Here is a 19,924-nt window from a genome sequence, read left to right as displayed (position 1 = left end):
TTTTTAAAAAACAAAAAAAAAAAAAATGCATGGATGGGCTGCGAATAAAATAAATGTAAACAAAAATTTACAAAATTAAAAAAAAAAATAAAACAAAACCAAACAAAAAAAAAAAAACAATTCAAAACAATTTGTTAAAAAAAAAAAAATGCACATTGAAAAAAAAAAAAAAAAAAAAAAAAAAAATGTTTTTTTGATTTTTTTAATCAATGCTTCAGATTTCAATCGAGAAAGAGCGAGCTTTGATTTAATTTCTTCTTCTTTATCGATATTGAAATTGCGTAAATTGTTGTGATTGATGTTGCGGTTCGCCGTTCAAAAAGCATCAAGTAATGGATTAGACACAAATAGCAGAATATATTCGCCTTTGTCAACTAATTTAGATCGTAGCTTAATTTAGTACATGGACACAAACAGTCATTAATTGTTCATCTGCATATACTAGGTGTACCAATTAATAACTGAGCCAATTTTCAATGAATAATCTTTCACCTACACTTACATTATTCATTTTGTCGCTTGTAGAATATCAATGTAAATCACATTTTTTTTTTTTTTTTTTTTTTTCAAAGTTGTTCTCTCTGCAGCCGTCTACTTTGAACTCACTTAGTGAGTATAGACGCGTACACTCGCGTAGTGAAAGCTCGTAAGAAATAGTACAATGTGGCCCGGAATACGCGCGCATCGATGAAATCCAGAAATGGAAGACCCTTGGCGGTCACGATGCCCTGCAGGACTTGATTGTGCACGCGCTTATAAGATTTCGTTATCTTAGAAAAGATATCGATAATAATCGCAAAATTATTCTCCGCAATGGGGACCGTCTTTCTATGCCTACCTAGTGTTTAGTTTAATCATGTTTAGTGAGATCAACAACGCGATGCTTGACGCGAAGTACATAATAAGCCCGCCTAATAAATCGCCAATGGAAGCATTTGAATTCCATATATGTTCTGTCTAATGTTTAACATATTTCTTGTAACAACTTTTTCAAATCATTTATTTCCTGGATATGGACATTATTTCTATATATACATAAGCGGCAAACTTCAAAATCTCATCGATCGGATTTTTCAAAGAAGTTATCTTACATAACACATCTGGCGTATTGAGTTTTGAGGAAGTATATCACACCTAGAAGGATGGAATTACATTCTGCACCGATTTAAGCTTCCTTTATTCTCCTAACCATCCCAAGGTCGTTCAAGACATTTTAGCTAGCTGATGCTAGCGCTAAAGACGAATCTTGTTTAAAAGCAGATTGGATAGGAACATTATTACGACAATTACACATATAAGCCTTCATATTGAAAAGTCGAGTGTATAGCGCTCTGGCAAATTGAATTGACATAGACGCTTGGAATTGAGGGGAAATTTTTTGAAGACACAATATCAAAATGTAGTCTAGCAAGCAAATTTGCTGCATGTAAATTTTATTTTCGATCCACGTCCTCTATAGGAGTTCCCCTGAAAAGTAAAATGGCAGAAAATAATAATTTTTTAATACTTTATAATAAAAGTAGGGGAAGTATAACAAGATCTTTGCCTAGGAGAGTAAATTTGCTAAATTTGGAGGACATTTGATCAAATTGCAAATTGCATTTCATATGAAAAGTAATGCTTTCGAATGAAAAATGAAACCGATTTAAATGAAAAATTGCTTTGGGGCGAAGTGATTTTGAGTTTTTACTCAAAAACATCAACAAGCAACAATTACTTGCAGTTAATTTTGTAGGTAAATAATTTTGAAAAGTTAAAGTGAATCAAGATGGATTAGTAAACCTCCTAAACTACTTCATCTAATAAAATTCTTTACTTATCTTCCTCGTAACAAATACCATCGAAGTGAGCAAAAAGTACTTAAAAGAGAGTTTACCTCTCATAAATATCGCTATATGAGTTGGGAGTCTATCTATCTGTATCAATATTTTTTACTAAGTTTTATCACATGCGAGAATTCATCGTTATTTGTGGATATATCAAAATTTATCATGGGACACTGAGGGACACTGAGAGAAAAACGCATTCACTTAGTGTATCAAAATATTATTTTTCGCCTTCTTCTCTCAAGAAATACTAGAAAGGAATTTTTTTTCCTTTTCAAAGAGTAACTTTCAAAATAAGGATTTATGTGAAAACCGATCATAAAAATGACCTGACAAAAGCCATATTCAAAGGCAATTAAAAGCTGTGCGCAATTAGGGGCAATAGACATCAACAACAGAGACGATCGCAATTGCTTGGTTTGTTCAGAAAATTCTGTTTTGACATAATTAAGTGAAGTGTACATCCATGCAAACTGAATATACTCTTACTACAAGTGATGTAGAGTACAAAAGGCCTTACTTTGCCAAGTTATTGGATTGTGATGGATATTTTTTCTTCCCTTTGGCAAATAAGGTAAACATTTGCCTTTTGAAACCAAGGAAAGCCCTCAATAACGATCGTAACCAATAACAAAGTGTCCTCTTGATTAACAGACGACTCCAAAAAATTTTTTCAAGCCCATGAAACCAAATCATCAAATTGCTTCTATTCAACACACCGTGCATTGCTTAGACATATCTCTGAAGATACCATCTGACTAAAGAACTTCTTGTTATTAATCGGTATACCTATGTTCATGCTTTTTATATTAAAGCAGAAGCCTTCGAAAATATGGAATATAATCCTCCTAATACAATATGATTGGATTCTAGATCACCTTTAACATATTGAAATTTTTGATTTTTTTTTTTTTTTTTTTGGTCCAATCTATCAATGACTTAAGGCGATCAGTTTAAACTTTTCCAAATTGCAACAACAGCCAACATGACATGAATAAAACGTTTCAAAATCTCGCTAATCAAAAATATTCCTTCGAAATATATTTTACCTTAAAAGTTTTTTCTAAAAATATGCATTTATTATAAAACAAATTAATGTGCAATAGTGGGATGGGGCTCATCATGTAATATCTTTGCGAAATAAGGCCGTATATTGGAAGTGATGAAAAATGAGATGCGATTCAAACCATTTATAGTCTTCGTCCGTGGGCCAAAACAGGCCGGTGTACCAAGTTTCACAAAAATATCTCGAATATTGAAGAACAGCAGATTGAACACCAAGAAACATAAAATGGTCAGATGGACAGACAAGCAATCAAGATAATAAAAGTGGTATCTGTCTCAAGTCCTACTGAATGTGTCGCATACATTATTGGCACAAACTTAACCAACTCTTGTACATTTGCGGTTATTTTGGCTTAGATGACTTTACATCCAAAACAGCGAAGAACCTATCTATCTATCCATAATATATATAGTCTTAAGATTAATACTTTGAATTACTCCTAATATTATGTTGTAAGCTCTTGTATCTCTTATGCTTCGCCTTTAAAATAAACGATAATGCGTTCTTTGTAGGATGCTTGACGATTTTGTCTGGATGTTGGAATGAGCCTAGCTAAGTCGAAATGTTGGACAACTACGCTTTATAGCCTTTCGATAGCGCAATTCTGCGAATGCAAAAGATTTGAAAGAACTGGAAAGCGGATAAAGTCAAAGTGTTTTAGTTACTCATGTCCGATTAACTATTACCAGATTATTCCGTTTTGCTTATAAAATCAAAAGAATATATTAGTATGGAAAGGAAATATTAGTTATGTAAATTGTTTTTTAAGATTGAAAATTTTTTGCAAATCTCTCCCATTCTAAGGCATTCTTTTTATTTTATAAGTAAACAAAAAGTCAAAACTAGTCATAAGATTTTCTTATTGATATGTACATAATGAAGACCATAAGTCATTTTTTTTCATATCTGCACTAATCCATTGACCGGATTTGTAAAACTCTGTTAGGTGAAGTTAGGGGAATATTAAATTTACAAGTAGAAGTTACCGAAATTCTTCGTCACATATCTTAATAAAGTTACCTTTGCATTACATACCTTTGCTTATAAATATTTTGGTTACACGTGAAACTTGTGAAAATAAAGGCTTTTCAGATATAGCACAAACCTATGAAAACACCATACTCGGGCTAGGCTGACTGTTAAATACCCTACACCACATTGTCTAACACAATTATTATTTTCGCCATAGAACGCAAAAATTATTTTTATGTTTTTTTACGAACTTACCATTATGTGACTATATATTAAGAATTAGACTTTCATGTAAGAATGGTGGTGGCCAAAAGGTTCAAAAATTGTGGTACGTACCTTAAAATTCAGCATAGTGGAGCAATTTTCATTGTAACATATATAAAAACTTAGGACTTTTCTGCTCGAAAAAGCAAAAGTTTTCGTAAAAATTCTTGCATAGGATAGGATCCAAAAACAGGCGTGAGTATTCCCGATTTGTTACAGTGAATTCTTTTATCTTAAAGTACTATTATGTTAAAGTTTCGTCATAACATATTAAAACGTGAACTTTTCTATTCTACAAAGAAGCGATTTTCGTCAAAATCTGTATGTAAGAGAGCATCCAAAAAATAGGCCGGGATGGTCCCAATTTTCCACAGTTAATTTTTTTATCTTAATTTAAAGTTATGACATCACTTTCATCAAGAAGTATTAAAATAAGAACTTTTTGCCATATAAACTTTAGTTTTCGTTATACGAGAGTGGGTTCAAAAATTGCCCCAGCCGGTTCAAAGTTTTCACACCAATTTAGAAGGCCGAAATAGTGTCACTTAGCCACTTTTGTCGAGTAATTTTGAAAATTGAATTTTTTTCCATATAACGACTTTTCAAAACAGGGTGTTGTATGGGGAGTGATCGAAAATGTGGACCGATCCAAACCATTTTCAATAGTGTTCATTCTTGGTCAGTGTACCAAAAAGTTGCGAGCTGCAGCTTGAAAACAAATTTACATGAACAGACATCAGACGGGCGGACGGCCTTAAATCGATTTAGAAAAGATGCGAATATCTTAAGGTCTTCTACGTGTTACATATGTCCGCACAAGCTTAATGCATCCTATACCACAAATGCTGCAAGGGTATAATTATACTCGCATAATTTGCAGGATAACCTCCACTAGTTTAAGATTTGATTTTTGAAATAATTCCACGTCTCTACGCAACTCAATATCACGCGCTCAATGTATTATACAAAAATGTGGAAACATTTTCAAAAATAAATTCCCATAATTGCTGATTTCTTCACTTATTGATATGTAGAGAGTAACAGTAACCCAGAGAGTTATTATCGGTCGATGGTAGACATACTCGTTTAGCCACTTGACACAAGTGACTTTAGATTTATACGAAAGATAGATGACACGTCTCTGATGCCCGTTGTAAAGTACCATAGTATTATCGCTCCACCTTAATTCTTTATCTACTATCATGTTACTATTTTCATTTCAGTTATAAATAACACTAGCATAAGCATTATTTTAAATTATTTTATAGCATGAGAGAAAGCATTTTTATTTCAATGATAATAGAGCAAGCAGTGATTGCTGATATCGCTTAAGTTACATTGTTTCTATTTAATACTAATGCAAGCATTTTGTTAATGTGATTGTTTTACTATCTAAGAAGCATCTAAATAACGAAATAATTAGTGAAGATGTGGACTAAATCTGAAGATTATTGCTCATTCATAGAGTCGTCTAACTTTGCAATATGGCCTGGTACTTCGCGATTCTCGCGAGAACAAATTTGCACCTTACGCGAACGGTCATGTTGGAGTCTACAAAATAGATTTTTAATTAAAGTCTCCGTACGCTACAGCACATCTTGATAGCCAAGGCAACTTCATGCTTATCATGCTGCTTATATAAATTATGTTTTGTCTATATAGACATGATAATGGTTGGAAGAAGAGATAAAAACTTTATTTTAGATTGAACACAATGTGGCTGCTTGTGGCGATACACGATCAGCTGAAAATTCAGGTAAGTAACGGGTAACTGGTAGGAAAGTTCTAGTCCCTCTAGAGTGATTCTTTGCTACCCTGCGTCTTAAGTGAGTGCGGAAAAGAATGCGAAAGATTTTTTATACCTAATGCGGGGACACTCATAGGCTGGCTTTTTTCTTAAAAATATAGACCGTCCCCATAAAAGTTTGCATTAGGTTTCAAAATCTGTTAAGAATTATAAACGATAATCCCCCCCTCTCATGCCCATTGCCGCTTCGAAATTTTTGGCGAACAAAAGTATTCCAATATTGATAGAAGACAAGAAGATAAAACCACAGATGAACAAAGGGAATGCTTTAAATCGGTTCAGAAGCTTGTCTTGATCAAGAACATATATATGTGTATATATATAACAGTATTTCTGAATCTTGCAAACGAATAAGTAAATCTAATATATTCACATCTTTCGATGGAGGATGTAAAGATAAGAATAGCCGAATATATGTGGATAACATAAGTCCCATAGATTATTAGAAAGAGAGAAAAAGATAAGGAGATAGGGAAAAACACCGCCAGTTCTAATCGTACTAGCGATAATATGAGAGATAAATAATATATGAATAATAACAATTTAGTTACAACGTTATTGACAATAAACATATTTGAGCTACTGTCTACGAATTTGCTTTATTATATAGGAGGCGGGGAGGCAGACCAAAAGATAGTCTCACATTTGAAGACGATGATGCTGAGCAATCACCATACTGTTAACAGGAACACCAATACATGAATAGAATGCTTTTGATTTCTTAATTTCTTTTCATTATGTTTTTTTCTTTTATTATTCTGTATATATATATATATATATATGCAGGCACAGACCTAGACATATATAGTTTACGTGAAATGTTATCATTTAAAATATTTTTCAGTTATAGAACTCAAGTTGTCGAAAGCGGTAATGTTAAGTGAGACTCTGATAAACTTGTCAAAGTGCTGAGCAAAAAAAAAAAAAAAAAAAAAAATTGTTTTTTGGTTAAAAAGGATAAAAAATTGTAAAAAAAAATAAGAAAAAAATTAAAAAAAAAAAAGAATTTATAAAAAGTGATTTAATTTTGGAAAATTTCAAAAATTATATATAAATAGCTATCGAAAAGTGAATCCGAAATTATCCAGTCACTAACAAAGTTGATGAAATCAACAGCATCTCAAGTAGCAAGTAAAAAATAATCTATCACTCATGCAGATGTTTAAGCCAAACGTTTAACGTATCAAAGAATACGGATATATTTAAAATACTTGTGCTGATCTTCTAGTGAAGTTTACAACTTTGAAAATATTGAATACACTTTACAGCTTTCCACTATATAGTTGTGAACGAAGGATTATTTTACAATTAACTTCTCCTCATTGTTTTTGTAAACTCAAGCGAGACTTCATTCATTCATTGTTTACCAGATATCGGTCTGATCTCTGAACGGTTATTGGGATCATCTACTATACGTTAGTGAATGAAGGATTATGTTATAATTAATTTTTTGCATTTATATTTTGAAAGATATCGGTCTGAACTCTGAACTAAGTGGTTATCGAGATCATCTACTATACGCTAGTGAACGAAGGATTATGTCACAGATAATTAATTCTTCTTGTTCTTGTAAAGTCAAGCGGGACTTTATTCGTTCGTGCTTTATCAGATTTCGATTTGAACCTTTGTCTAAATGCTTATCGGGATTATCTACTATATGAAGGATTATGTTACAATTAATTCTTCTATTATTCTATTTACTCTATAATCCCTCAATTAGTAGAGAACTATTTGCAAGAGATTTGCCTTAAGTTTTTTAGCTTGCCTCTAATAAACAAAAATTGGAACAATTTAAAAAAAAAAAAAACAATTATAAAATTTTATATGAAAGCGTCTCGACTTTTTATTAACAATTGGTGATTTTCTATTTATTCACTCTTTTTTTTTCTTCATAAAAATCACTTGTAACTGCTTTGTCCGATAACAAAAACCCCAATAAATAATTTGTAAAGCTGCGCATTTTTATTTTTTTACACCCATCGCCGAAATCACAAGCGTATATTCATTTTGTTCAAATGCCTGCAACACCCAGCGGAAAGCTTCAGAAAAATCATCAAATTCTATTTCGATCCGTCTGGGTAATGCCTGCGTTAAATATCCTCCTGGTCGGAACAATGAAGCTATCTGCTTCAAATCTGGCCAAGATATCAGGGTCGAAGGAGACACCCGTAGTGCATCGTCATTTGCAAAGACCTCTGTTCTCTTCCTTTTCTGTCCGGTAGTCAAAAACCGCCATAGGCACTTGATAAAAATTTCCTCATGCCTCCTACAAATTAAAAAAAAAAACTCTTTTTTTTTTTTTGCTTTCTTTACTGTGTATAAAAGATTCGGTCACAGCCGCAAATAATTTTCTCGCTTTCCTATTCCAACAAGTGATTTCATTTCTTCACTTTTAATTCAAAATTAAGAAGTAAAAATTTATGGGCGACAAGAAGAAGACATTTTAATGCCAATTTTACGAATTTTACGTATACTGGTTAACAGTACATGTCAGACCTCCTAAGGAATATTTACTTGCTGGAATACGATGAGCTTCTCTAACGTTCGTTCTTCTTTAAAACCCACCAGATGGCAAAAGCCGTAATTGGAAACTGCAAAGCCGAAATCTATGGTTAGTTTTGGTGGGTGTAGCAGCTTATGAATGAAGCAACATATACCGGACATTATTTTCAAAAAGCAAAAAGTTTTTCATTCATGAGTTTGCATTTTTGTTAAAAGGTCGGATAAAAATGACTGGATCACGATCATCGATATTAATTAAACCGTTCTAAACAAATACATGTTTAGTACTTCTTAGTACTTCTTTCTATTATTGCATCATTTCACCTAAACTAAATATATTTCTGTCCCGTTATCATTGCAATTACTTGAGAATTCAAGTACTTTCTCCCAAACTTGCAAAATATCACTTAATTGCGTTAATTTATTTCCATTTACCAAGAGCGTCCGGAGAAAATAATCATGCCAATGCATTCGCAACGCATTTACTTCATAGACTGAACTCATCATATTGTGCACCCCTGAAGTCTTTCTAGCCGATTTCTATCCGATTTGGATAATTAGATTAACGCCAATATTTACCAATGCATTAAATGCATAATATTTTCTACTGTTAAGGACTAAGGACTTTCAGTTCATTTCTTATCGATATAGGCAGCGTTCGGATAATCGGAAAGACCGAGAGTCGAGTTTGCGATAACAACGACTTTACATCTCATTTATGCCATTAAAAGGCGATCTATAATTTTCTGTTTTTTAAGATGAGCTAACGTATTACTTGCGATGTATTAAGTCAGTGCAGATGCGCGCAACACCCAAACGGACTTCACATAAATCCACCTTTTTTTATGTCAATCGATTTAGAATCACTTTTTGAATCAATTTAAGCTTGTCTGTCCCTCTGTCCGTTTGTTACTTTTTTTGTTTAATCTACGAGCCGCCATTCTTGGGATATTTGCATGGAATATGTTATATTGAGGTGTTTTGGCACAAGAATGCGTGCTATTAGAAATGGCTTGAATCGGATCACTTTTTCCAGCGCTTGCCATTTAACAACTTATTTTGAAAAGTGGTTACATGGATATCTGTAGGGTGATGGCGTAGGATGATGGGCAGTGACCCAAAATAGTTCCTTTACTCTTGAAACAGAAGAACCGTAAAGCTGTGAACCTTAGTCGGGAATTAAAGTTAAAGTCAAGCTCAGCTGAACGTGTTATAGAAAACCTTTATTCGCCTTACGTTTGTTAGGTGATGAAGCTATTTGAATCTGCGAATTCATTTGGTCATTTATGGCAATTACCGTTACACACTTGAAACCACTTATTCCCATCACTTATTATTATTATATTATGTATCACACACACTTCTGGAGACTTGAAAATTGGATAGGATAGCTTCAGAAAATGGTTTTCTGGTAATCACAGTAGGATTTTTTAGTAAATCAGCATTTGTCAAATCTACGGCCGATTTTCAATTGTTTTTTTTGCGTAAAAATAAATTTCAAGCCAAATCCGTTGTTATATCTAACACTACTGCAAAGGTGCAAAGGTATATTAAGAGTGGATATACGCAACGCCTAAAAAGGCCTTGAGAAACATCCATTTCTTTCCTGCCGATTCAGAATGCTTTTCTCGATCGATTTAAGCTTGTGTTTCCATCTGTCCGTTTCCCTTCTGTGTTCAGCTTAAAGACCGCAATTTTTGGGAAATTGTGGTGAGGCTGGATACACTGGCATGTTCGGGCTAAGAAGCAATACCATTGAAAATGGTTTCGACCATGACCCATTTTAAAAAGCAATTACATGAATAACTGTAGGATGGTGCAGGGTATTTAACAGTGGGCCTTTCTTGTTCTTGGTCCAATGTTACGGCGGGGAGGATCTGTGCTGGGAAAAACACCACTCAGAACTTGATGCTTTCGTTTTTGTTTGAGAAGGTCTGCAAAATAAACTTGGAAAAATGCCTGCAAACATAGTGCGCACAATATATGAAATGTAGGTACTACCTCCGAGAGCAGTAGAGTCAAAGTCAAATGTTGTCACTACGTATCAAAAAGATTTAGATAGTAAGGTAAAGTCGCATAAATCGCTAAGCGAAGAGAAAAGGAGGAAGAAGAAGAAGTGTAGTATCACAAACCGATTGCTAGACAAATCCAAGACTTCTTTAAAAAAAATATTTTCTGGAACGACAACCTCTTTTAATTAAAGGGCAGTTCTATGATATACATATGTATGCTAAAACGTAATAAGAATCGAAGAAAGGCGAGACAGTGATTATACACTTTCTTATTGTTGCTATTAATTTTATGTTAGTTATATAAGTTGTCAATTGCTCTTCTTGAGATTTTCTTTGAAATGACACAAGAAAACACGACGGACAGACACGCTCAAATCAAATCCGCCTAAATGTCGGGCTAGCTAAAAGATCTCAATAAGCAATTCAATGATCGTGAGTTCAAATCTCAATTGCGGTAGAGTTTTTAATAAAGCCGAAAGCCTTAGAGGTTAGTGCTTTAGGTCTTTTAGCCTTAGAATCAATCAATCAAAACATTTCCCTAAATATAATCTTAGAACAACAATATCTTCGAGAGTTCGTAAGCGCATTATGCATCTAGGAAGGGAAGACAGTGTAAATAGTTGTTAGGGCTTTTTTTTAGCCAAAGAAAAAGTACATCCTATGCCCTGAAAAACAAAGATTTGCGTCACATATAATGCACGAGTAGGGAAAGTAACTTGAGAAAAGCCAGCAAGACATACATATAAAAGCTATTCCTTTATATAAAAATGTTAATTTAACTTTAACATTATTTCAGTCGCTTGTTCTTCTTTTTTTTATGCCCATCAACATCATTTGTGGTACAAGGATATATGTGTGTACAGCGCCCAAGAGAACGTGAGATATACTCACCTCTCAGTCAAAATCTTTTCCTGAATCGATATAAGCTTACTGTTGGTCTGTCCGGCTATCCGTCTCGTTTTCTTGTGTTCAAGCTACAGGTTGCAGTAACCGATGTTCCGCGCTGAAGATTGAAACGAAAGTAATTGAAAATGATTCGGATTGGATCAATCATTCCACCGCTGCCCATATAATAAGACACTTTGAAAAGTCGTCATATGAATGACAGTATTAAACGAAGCCGTGTAGAGTATTTAATGGTGAGCCGTCTCCCACTATTTAGGTTTTTCTTTGAAACGATTTAAAATTATGCTCGCTTCTAATTAATATTAACATTAAACTTGACATTGTTTAATCTAAAAATGTAATATTGTTTGTATATGACTTAAAATTCATTCACAATTTTTTGAGTGTCAAGACTAATTGTCATTATCATTATGATTATGATTATGACTTTGCATTCTTTCGGAGAGTTGCGTGCTTTCAAATAAATGAAACTACAAATAGCGTAAAAAACGCTTATCAGTAAATTTCAAAACAATATTCATATAATAATAACAATAACAATAATAATAATAATAATAAAATAATCTCGGTACGCATATATAAAATGCATAGCAGTAATCGGATAGTAGACTGGACCAACATTAAATCAAATCATTAGATATGTCTTAGTAAGAAATGATTCATCATCATGAAAATGTTAATGGCCGCAGACTGAGCTGGTAATTGTGTAAAAATAAATTTTCTTTTCATTAAATTTATTATTATTATTATTATTATTTTAATTTTAGACTAATGAATTGAATTCTTAGACTAAAAAAATTCATTAAATTTAACAACAAATTTTTGAATTATTTTTTTTGATTAATGTTAGCGAGTAACAAAACAAAAAAAAAAAAAAAAAAAAAATACAAAAGTTTGACTTTCATAAATAATAATAAGTTTGGGTGTCTTGTTGCACTTAGGACTTTAGACTGTTGTACAGTCTTAGATTGTAATCCATTTCGTAGTTTGAATGGAGTTTAATTATACGAATTACTTTCACTTTAAAAGTTTCTATTAAAAGCGATTTCAACTCGCACTTATCTTAAACTTAAATTAGTTTCTCTGAGAAGTATGTATACGTTTTTGAAACTTGCACTTACTTGCACTAGTTTGTTGTGCGTATTGTACATTCAGCTTGCAAAAAAAAAAACCAAAAATAGTTAAAGTAAGTAAAAACGCACATAGCGGTACACGAGCCACTATTAAATACTCTACAACGCTTCATTTATTACATTTACTCATATAAAGTATTGCGACTTGGTTTTCAGAATAAGTTCGTATCACTGAATTATGATTTGCAGGATTGTTTAAAATCCTTAGGAAATCTATTTACAAATTACTTACAAGAACTTACGTTGACAACGATTCTTCTCGTTCTTCTTATTGTCCGTTTGAATATTACCCTTCAACTCTCTTAATGCGACAACACTTTGTCTTCGCAAACATTTCGCATATATATCCTTTTACAAGCAAGCCACGAGTAGCTAATCCTTTTTTCTATGGATGGTCTAGTAATTGAAGGATTAATCCTTTCGACAAATGTCGTTGTGAATGTGTATTCAGTCTTCCATTTCCATTTTTTTTTTTTTTTGCTATTTGGTTTCTTAGAAAATCGATCACTTTTCATGCAAGCTGAAATCATTAAATTGGGAGAGTATAATATAGAGGCAAGTGGTCGAAGAAACGGCCCGATCCGAATAGTTTTCAGTAGCGTTCATCCTTGGGCCGGAACGTGTGAGCGTATGAAATTTCATCAAAATATCTCAACACCTTCGGACTGTAGGTTGAGCAAAAGAAAACCAGACCGACAGACGGACAGACAGACAAAATTAGATCGGTTAAGAAACAGATGCTAAATCAATCGCTATAGTAAAGGATGGGTCCATCCCGAGCCTTCTTGGGTTGAGCACAAGAAAACCACACAGACAGAAAAAATTAGATCGATTAAGAAAGTGATGCTAAAACGATCGCTATAATAAAGGATGGGTCCATCCCGAGTCCTCTTGGGTATTGCATACATCGACGCAAACTTAACATACTCTTGCACCACAAGTGGTGTAGAGTACGAAAAACATTAAATAAAACTTTAAATAAAATAAAATTTTAAAATTTTACTTATTTTGATTTTACAAAAAATTATGTTTCAGATTTAATTCGAATTCGCGCTCTTTTTTATACACACATACATTTTTTAAAATAACCTCAAAAATAGTCAATCAATTTCCATATGTGTAAAGCAATTATCATAAGAACTTAACTTAACTTAACTTTACTTAAAACTGTTTACGCCTTTAACCGGCGTTTAAATAATCTTAATTTAACTAAAGTTATTTAATATGCGAATGAAAGAACCGCCTTTAGCGTTGCTGTCAACAGTTTTGAGTTCCGTTAAACTTTCTCTCGTTTGCCAAGCAATATTTCACACTATAAATCATTGAGATTAGAATGTTTATTATCGTAAAGCTATCTGGATATTATATAAATAAATAAATTAACTATTTGTGTACAACATGTGCTTAATTGGCGCAAATAATAGAAAATGTAAATAAGAAAATTGCATTTGACTTGAAACGAATTTTGGATATCTTTCACGTAATACATAAATAAATAAAAAATAAATATATACAAATAAGAGATCTGTTGGAAATTGTTTCACTTTATCCGACAAGGCCCATGGTGTCTAACTTTATCTGCATAAATCAATCACGGGCATATAGAGCGAATGTCATTTTCTCATTTCAATTGTGGCCGAACATGATAAAGCCAAAAAACTTATGGACATATAGACGGACATAGATCAAGAATGGTTGCATTTATTTAGTTTTCAATATTACAAACAAGTTTTATTTTCTCATTTCAATTGTTGCCGAACATGATAACTCCAAGAAAATCATGGACGTATAGACAGACATTGATCAAGAAAGTTTGCATTCATTTCTTTTTCGATATCTTAAACACACACAAGTTTTATTTTCTCATTTCAATTGTTGCCGAACATGATAATACCAAGAAAATTATGGACGTATAGACGGACATTGACCAAGGATGGTTGCATTCATTTCTTTCTAAATTTTATAAACACTTTAACTAAACCGACGTGCACCTGCATCCCTTAGGGGCATAAGTATAAAAATTATGGGCTCTTTTCTGTTTTTAGATTTAATTTTTTTTTAATTTTATTGTATAAACATGGATTCGCAATATGATAAGTTAAGCCAGCAACAAATTAAAATTTCAATAGCGAAGCCCGAAGCAAAAAACTTCATCAAGGATAATGATGCGGTATGTCAAATTGTTTTTACTTTCCCTGGATATCTACGTACATATATATACATATATATACATATATATATATATATAGAGCGTATGCAATATGAGCGTAATTTGTCGGTTATAGTGTGAGAAACTAATTTTCATCAACATTCATGTTAACTTATCCTACGATGTATACGATGTACTATTAAATTCCATTACTAGTTAACCGCTACTCATAACTTGCGATTTGCTTTTGTATGTTTTTTTTGCTCATCTCACATATGCATTGCTTTTGGCAAGGACACATTCATTTATAACTGTGAACTTCCTCCCCCTCCCCCTCTCCATACCTTGCTTACAGAATTTCTATTCATTTTAAGAATTCCTTCCTTCCGCATTACGAAGTACTTCTTAAGGAGGCATTTTGAAGAGTTTCCAAAATAAAAAAAATTATTATTAATGAGGATAATATTGGTTGGAATAAATTCATTAAATTTATGTTTTCATATCATTTAGTATTTCGTTAGACATTAGATTGTGTATGTTGTGGTTTACTGCTTTTTTTATATCATATCAGCTACGTATACATTAATCTCTACCTCTATTACTCATTACCTACCTGTCAACTAATCTTTAATATGCCTTTCAATTACGTGATAACGAGTAATGCAACAAGAATCATAAAAATGAGTTATTGCTTTATTTTCATGACATGTTCATCTTATTCGCTATTACTACTACTACTACTACTATTACTACTACTAGTATTACTACTGTTTTTTTGCTTTTATCCAATAGCTTTCCGTAAGCTGCACTAATAGTTCCAGTGATACGAGCCGCGAAAAATGGGGTAAAGAAATTGAATTTCTTTTCTCATGCATTGCCTTATCTGTCGGTTTGGGTAATGTCTGGCGTTTTCCTTTCATTGCTTTGGAAAACGGTGGCGGTGCTTTTGTTATACCCTACATTATTGTTTTGCTGCTTATTGGTCGTCCCGTTTACTACATGGAAGTGATTATTGGGCAGTTTGCCAGCAGAGGCTGCATAAAAGCCTTCGACATGGTCCCATTAATGAAGGGTACATACATAACCTAATGAAAGAAAATCGCATTTGTAATAAATGACGGCAATCTTATCAATTTTAAGGAATCGCTTACGGCCAGGTATATGCAACAGCCCTAGCTACTACATACTATGCTTGTGTGATGGCTCTAACTATTAAGTATTTAATTGCTTCGCTCTCGGAAATATTGCCTTGGAGTTACTGTCAACCAGAATGGGGTCCATTATGCATATCAACTGCGGCTTTCAATCACACGCATTTAAATAATAATAATAATACTTTGCTAGGGAAACCAACGTCATCGGCAGAACTTTATTTCACGTTAGTATTGATTGATGATTTGCAGCAGCCTTTAATAAATGTTAACTTAATTTTCGTTCATTACTGTATGTTAGTAAAACAATTTTACGTGAAAAGGATAATATTGATGATGGCATTGGTGTGCCAAATTGGGATTTAGTTTTATGTTTGCTCTCCGCTTGGTTGATAATCTGCACTATTTTAATAAAAGGTTTGGCAAAATTATCTTATTACTCTTTGGCGATTTCATGATTTATTTTTCATTCATAATATGGACAGGTATTCGCAGTAGCGGTAAAGCTTCCTATTTCTTAGCCATATTTCCTTATGTTGTAATGAGCATATTGCTGTGTCGTGCTTTAACTTTGCCAGGATCTTTGAACGGAATTATTTACTTTTTACGACCACAATGGGATCAACTATTAAATCCAAATGTAAAGTATTATTAAATACATCATAAATTATTATCATTTTACAGAAGAAGAAGAAGAAGAAGAAGATTTTTAAACATTGCATTGTTTAGGTTTGGTATGCAGCGATTACACAAATGTTTTTTTCTTTGGCCATATGCTTCGGTACATTGGTAATGTATGCTTCTTATAATAATTTTCGCAAAAATGTTTATCGGTAATTAACTGAATATGAAATTTTATTTAACTAAACTAAATGCTTCTCTTTTTTCATCAGGGATGTCATCATCATTACCAGTGTCGATTCTATGACGTCAATATTAGCTGGATGCATTATATTCGGTATATTGGGCAACTTAGCGTATGAGACGAATACACACGATATTGCTCATGTGGTTAAGGGCGGCGCGGGCTTGGCATTCATTTCCTATCCCGAAGCTATTGCCAAATTTAAATATCTACCGCAGGTCTTTGCTGTTTTATTCTTTTTAATGTTACTGGTATTGGGTATAGGCAGCAATATTGGCATGGCATCGTGTGTGATAACCGTAATTAAGGATCGTTTTCAATATTTACCCCATTGGCTATTGGCTAGCGGTATGGGTGTAGTGGGTTTCATTGTCGGCTTGGTCTATACTACGCCTGGCGGTCAATACATATTAAATCTGATCGATTATTTTGGCTGTTCGTTTATCGCCTTATTTTTGGCCATAGCTCAGTTGGTCGCAGTTTCCTGGTTATACGGTAAGTTCAAAACTGATCTGATAGTTCAGTCAGTACTTATTTAGTCTGAAATAGCTGAGACTCTTTAGTTATTGTTTCATCGCAAAGTCTATCTATCTCGCTTCACGCAGAAAGCTTACCTTTGCTTATATACAGGTGAGCTTTTGCCTCACAGCGAAAGCTTTGCTAGATATATGAATGTGACTAAGTAAGCTATGCATGCGTAGAATTTTGCGCCGACTTTTTTAGTAAAATGAAACTTTATCGCTTATGTTTATGCTTTGTCTAGTCTGGATTACGCTTATTTATGCGTGGCACATATAGTGCCTTCTTTACACGTTGCCCGCCACAATTTTTCGAATTAAGAAGTTCCCGTTCTGGTAACAGAAAGAAGCACAAAACCATAGTTTAAATACTTCAGTGCACCTCTGTCATTACTTTAAGCTGAAAGCTAGGGCTATAGTCGGCACTCTATAGCACTTATATATAGCACTCTCAGCCGCCTAGAAGGCAACGAAAACTTCTTCAATAACGCAATAATATTTGACAGTCGAAGACGAACCCCCTCTCGCTGCATGTTTCGCTTCTCCGCTATCCGTTCTCGCTGGTGCGTTGACATAAATCCCAAAAGCTTATGGCTTATAAAAGATATGCTCACGGAATTCCTAAGCGCATCCTTTATCTTCAAAAGAAAGAGAGAGTGAGAAAGGGAGTGGAAAAGGAGGAGGGAGCGAGGGAGAGGGGTTTTTAGAGTACACTTTCCATACAAAACTTAACTCTCCGAGGAAAGAAACGAGAGAGAATGAGATAAGTGATGGCAACGTGAACATTGCGAGTTATGCCAAAAGAAGATCTACACGATCTAAATGAATTCCTTATTTAAGGGCTTGCTTTGTTAATCATAATATGACACAGTTGGCTGGGCAGCACATTCTGCTCCACGGAATGTCTATATCGTTTGGAAGTTCCTTTTCCTAGCATAAGCTCCATGATAAGCTGAAAAGGCAAAACTTATGACAAGAATTGTAGTGTGACTCTGGCATCTCCTCTAACCAAACTTTTGGTGCGTACTTTTACGATAGCTATTAAGGCGAATGACTAAATAGACAGACACACGAATTGACTTGAAATTTCGCATTTATTGTATATGAACTACACTGTATGGGTTCTCTGATGGTCATTTTCTCTTGTAAAAGAAAACAAACAGACAATGCATTCGATCAGTGTCGACTTATTTTCTTTTCTTCTCTTATTTAATTTCATTTTTCATATGATTTGATTTTATTGTAATTTATTTTTTTTTTTTTTTCGTTTTATTTTTGCAGGCGTTAAGCGTCTATGTCAAGACATTGAATTTATGTTGGGCTTAAAAACCGGTTTATATTGGCGTGTTTGTTGGGCCATTATAACGCCGGGTCTGATGTTTTTAGTATTAATTTACAGTTTAATCAATTATCAACCGCTGGACTATAAAGGCGTAAAATATCCAGATGCAGTCTATAACTTTGCCTGGCTGATCTGGGCTGTAGGTGTGGGCCAATTGCCATTTTGGGCTTTATACACCATTTCCCAACAATCCGGGAAAACTTTTAAACAAGTAAAAGAAAGAAATTTAAAAAGAAAATTAAGAAAAAAAATTTTTTTAAAAAATAATTTCTTACGTAGAAATTGCATTTAGCGCTAAAGCCCACCGATAATTGGGGTCCTTTAGAAGCCAAGCTATTAGATGAATACAACTTGCAGCGTAAAAGTTTCGATTACAATGATAGTTTAACGTTAAGCTGGCGTAGTCGTATTTACGATAATATTTTCGGTTAAAATGATCGATATCGTCGAGAAGCTCGAAGGAAGCCAAGCTATACTCACCGTTGTTGTTTTCTTATATATATTGCATTAATAAGAGATGGTTCGCTTTGTTTTTTTCATTTATACTAAATTTGATTTATTTCTCAATGCATTTAATTTACTATTATTCGATATGCTACATAGTATCTTAAGCTTTAGTTTTAAAAATTTTTGGAATAAAAATTATATTAAATTTTAATTTGTTGTATTTCTTGTTGTTGTTCTTTTGCCATTGGTAAGTGTTTAATTAAGTTAATCATGTTTAGATGTTTGTTTGTATGTATATATATATATGTATGCTTCAATTTGAAGTATAAAAAATTTTATAATATATAAATTATTTTCTAACATATGTGTAAGTCATTCAGTAGTAGAAAAAGTTAGAGAAGCAGATAAAGTTTTGCTTAAGCGAAGCTATCCATATTTTGAGAGTCAAAGTCAGTTCTGGTCTATATAATCGTTTAGCGCTTTTATATCTTAAAAAGTTTATCTTGTCTTTATCATTTAAAGAACTGAATGACTTACATGCATATAGTACAGATTTCTTAGACATGTGCACCGCATGATTTGCTGCTTTTTAGCCACGCAATGTATTTATTATTATTAATATTTTTTTTTTTTTTTTTTTTTGTGCAGAAGACATGCTTTTCATGTTTCTTTTCTTTTCTTTTTATTATTTATTTATTGGAAGAATTCGTTGTTATATATTATAAAATTAATTTAAGCAAATTGCAGCACATTCTTGGCGTATATGAGTTTTTATTTAGTTGTTTCTTCTTTTTTAATAAAAAAATTGTATAACTTTGGTTTAAAAAAAAAAAATAAATAAGTAATTGAAACGAAAGAAAATGAAAAAAAAAATAAAAATTTATTTTTTGTATTAAAATGTTTGTGTGTTGTAGTTCTCTATTGGTTATCACAGCACTTTTTGGTTAATTTTCTTTTGTTCTCA

At 33.0% G+C, this 19,924-nt stretch overlaps 1 protein-coding gene across 2 annotated transcripts; it reads left to right on the top strand.

Annotated features, from left to right (window-relative positions):
- The first annotated feature begins 6,923 nt into the window (after positions 1 to 6,923).
- Positions 6,924 to 19,049, top strand: LOC119635915 (sodium-dependent nutrient amino acid transporter 1). 2 transcript variants are annotated; one of them, XM_038030949.1, is made up of 10 exons: positions 6,924 to 7,066; positions 14,534 to 14,658; positions 15,430 to 15,709; positions 15,778 to 16,015; positions 16,090 to 16,205; positions 16,274 to 16,428; positions 16,518 to 16,621; positions 16,682 to 17,148; positions 18,453 to 18,724; positions 18,793 to 19,049. In XM_038030949.1, exons 2-10 carry the CDS (start codon positions 14,566 to 14,568, stop codon positions 18,943 to 18,945), a joined length of 1,878 nt encoding a protein of 625 aa, XP_037886877.1. In that variant the 5' UTR covers positions 6,924 to 7,066; positions 14,534 to 14,565; the 3' UTR covers positions 18,946 to 19,049. The 2 variants fall into 2 exon arrangements, with proteins under 2 accessions (XP_037886877.1, XP_037886878.1); XM_038030950.1 differs by lacking the exon at positions 6,924 to 7,066 and adding an exon at positions 13,759 to 13,917.
- The last annotated feature ends 875 nt before the right edge of the window (positions 19,050 to 19,924 follow it).

This window comes from Glossina fuscipes, unplaced genomic scaffold (assembly GCF_014805625.2).
Source record: "Glossina fuscipes isolate IAEA_lab_2018 unplaced genomic scaffold, Yale_Gfus_2 27, whole genome shotgun sequence".
Taxonomy (NCBI): domain Eukaryota; kingdom Metazoa; phylum Arthropoda; class Insecta; order Diptera; family Glossinidae; genus Glossina; species Glossina fuscipes.
This window is presented reverse-complemented; position numbering and strand designations above follow the sequence as displayed.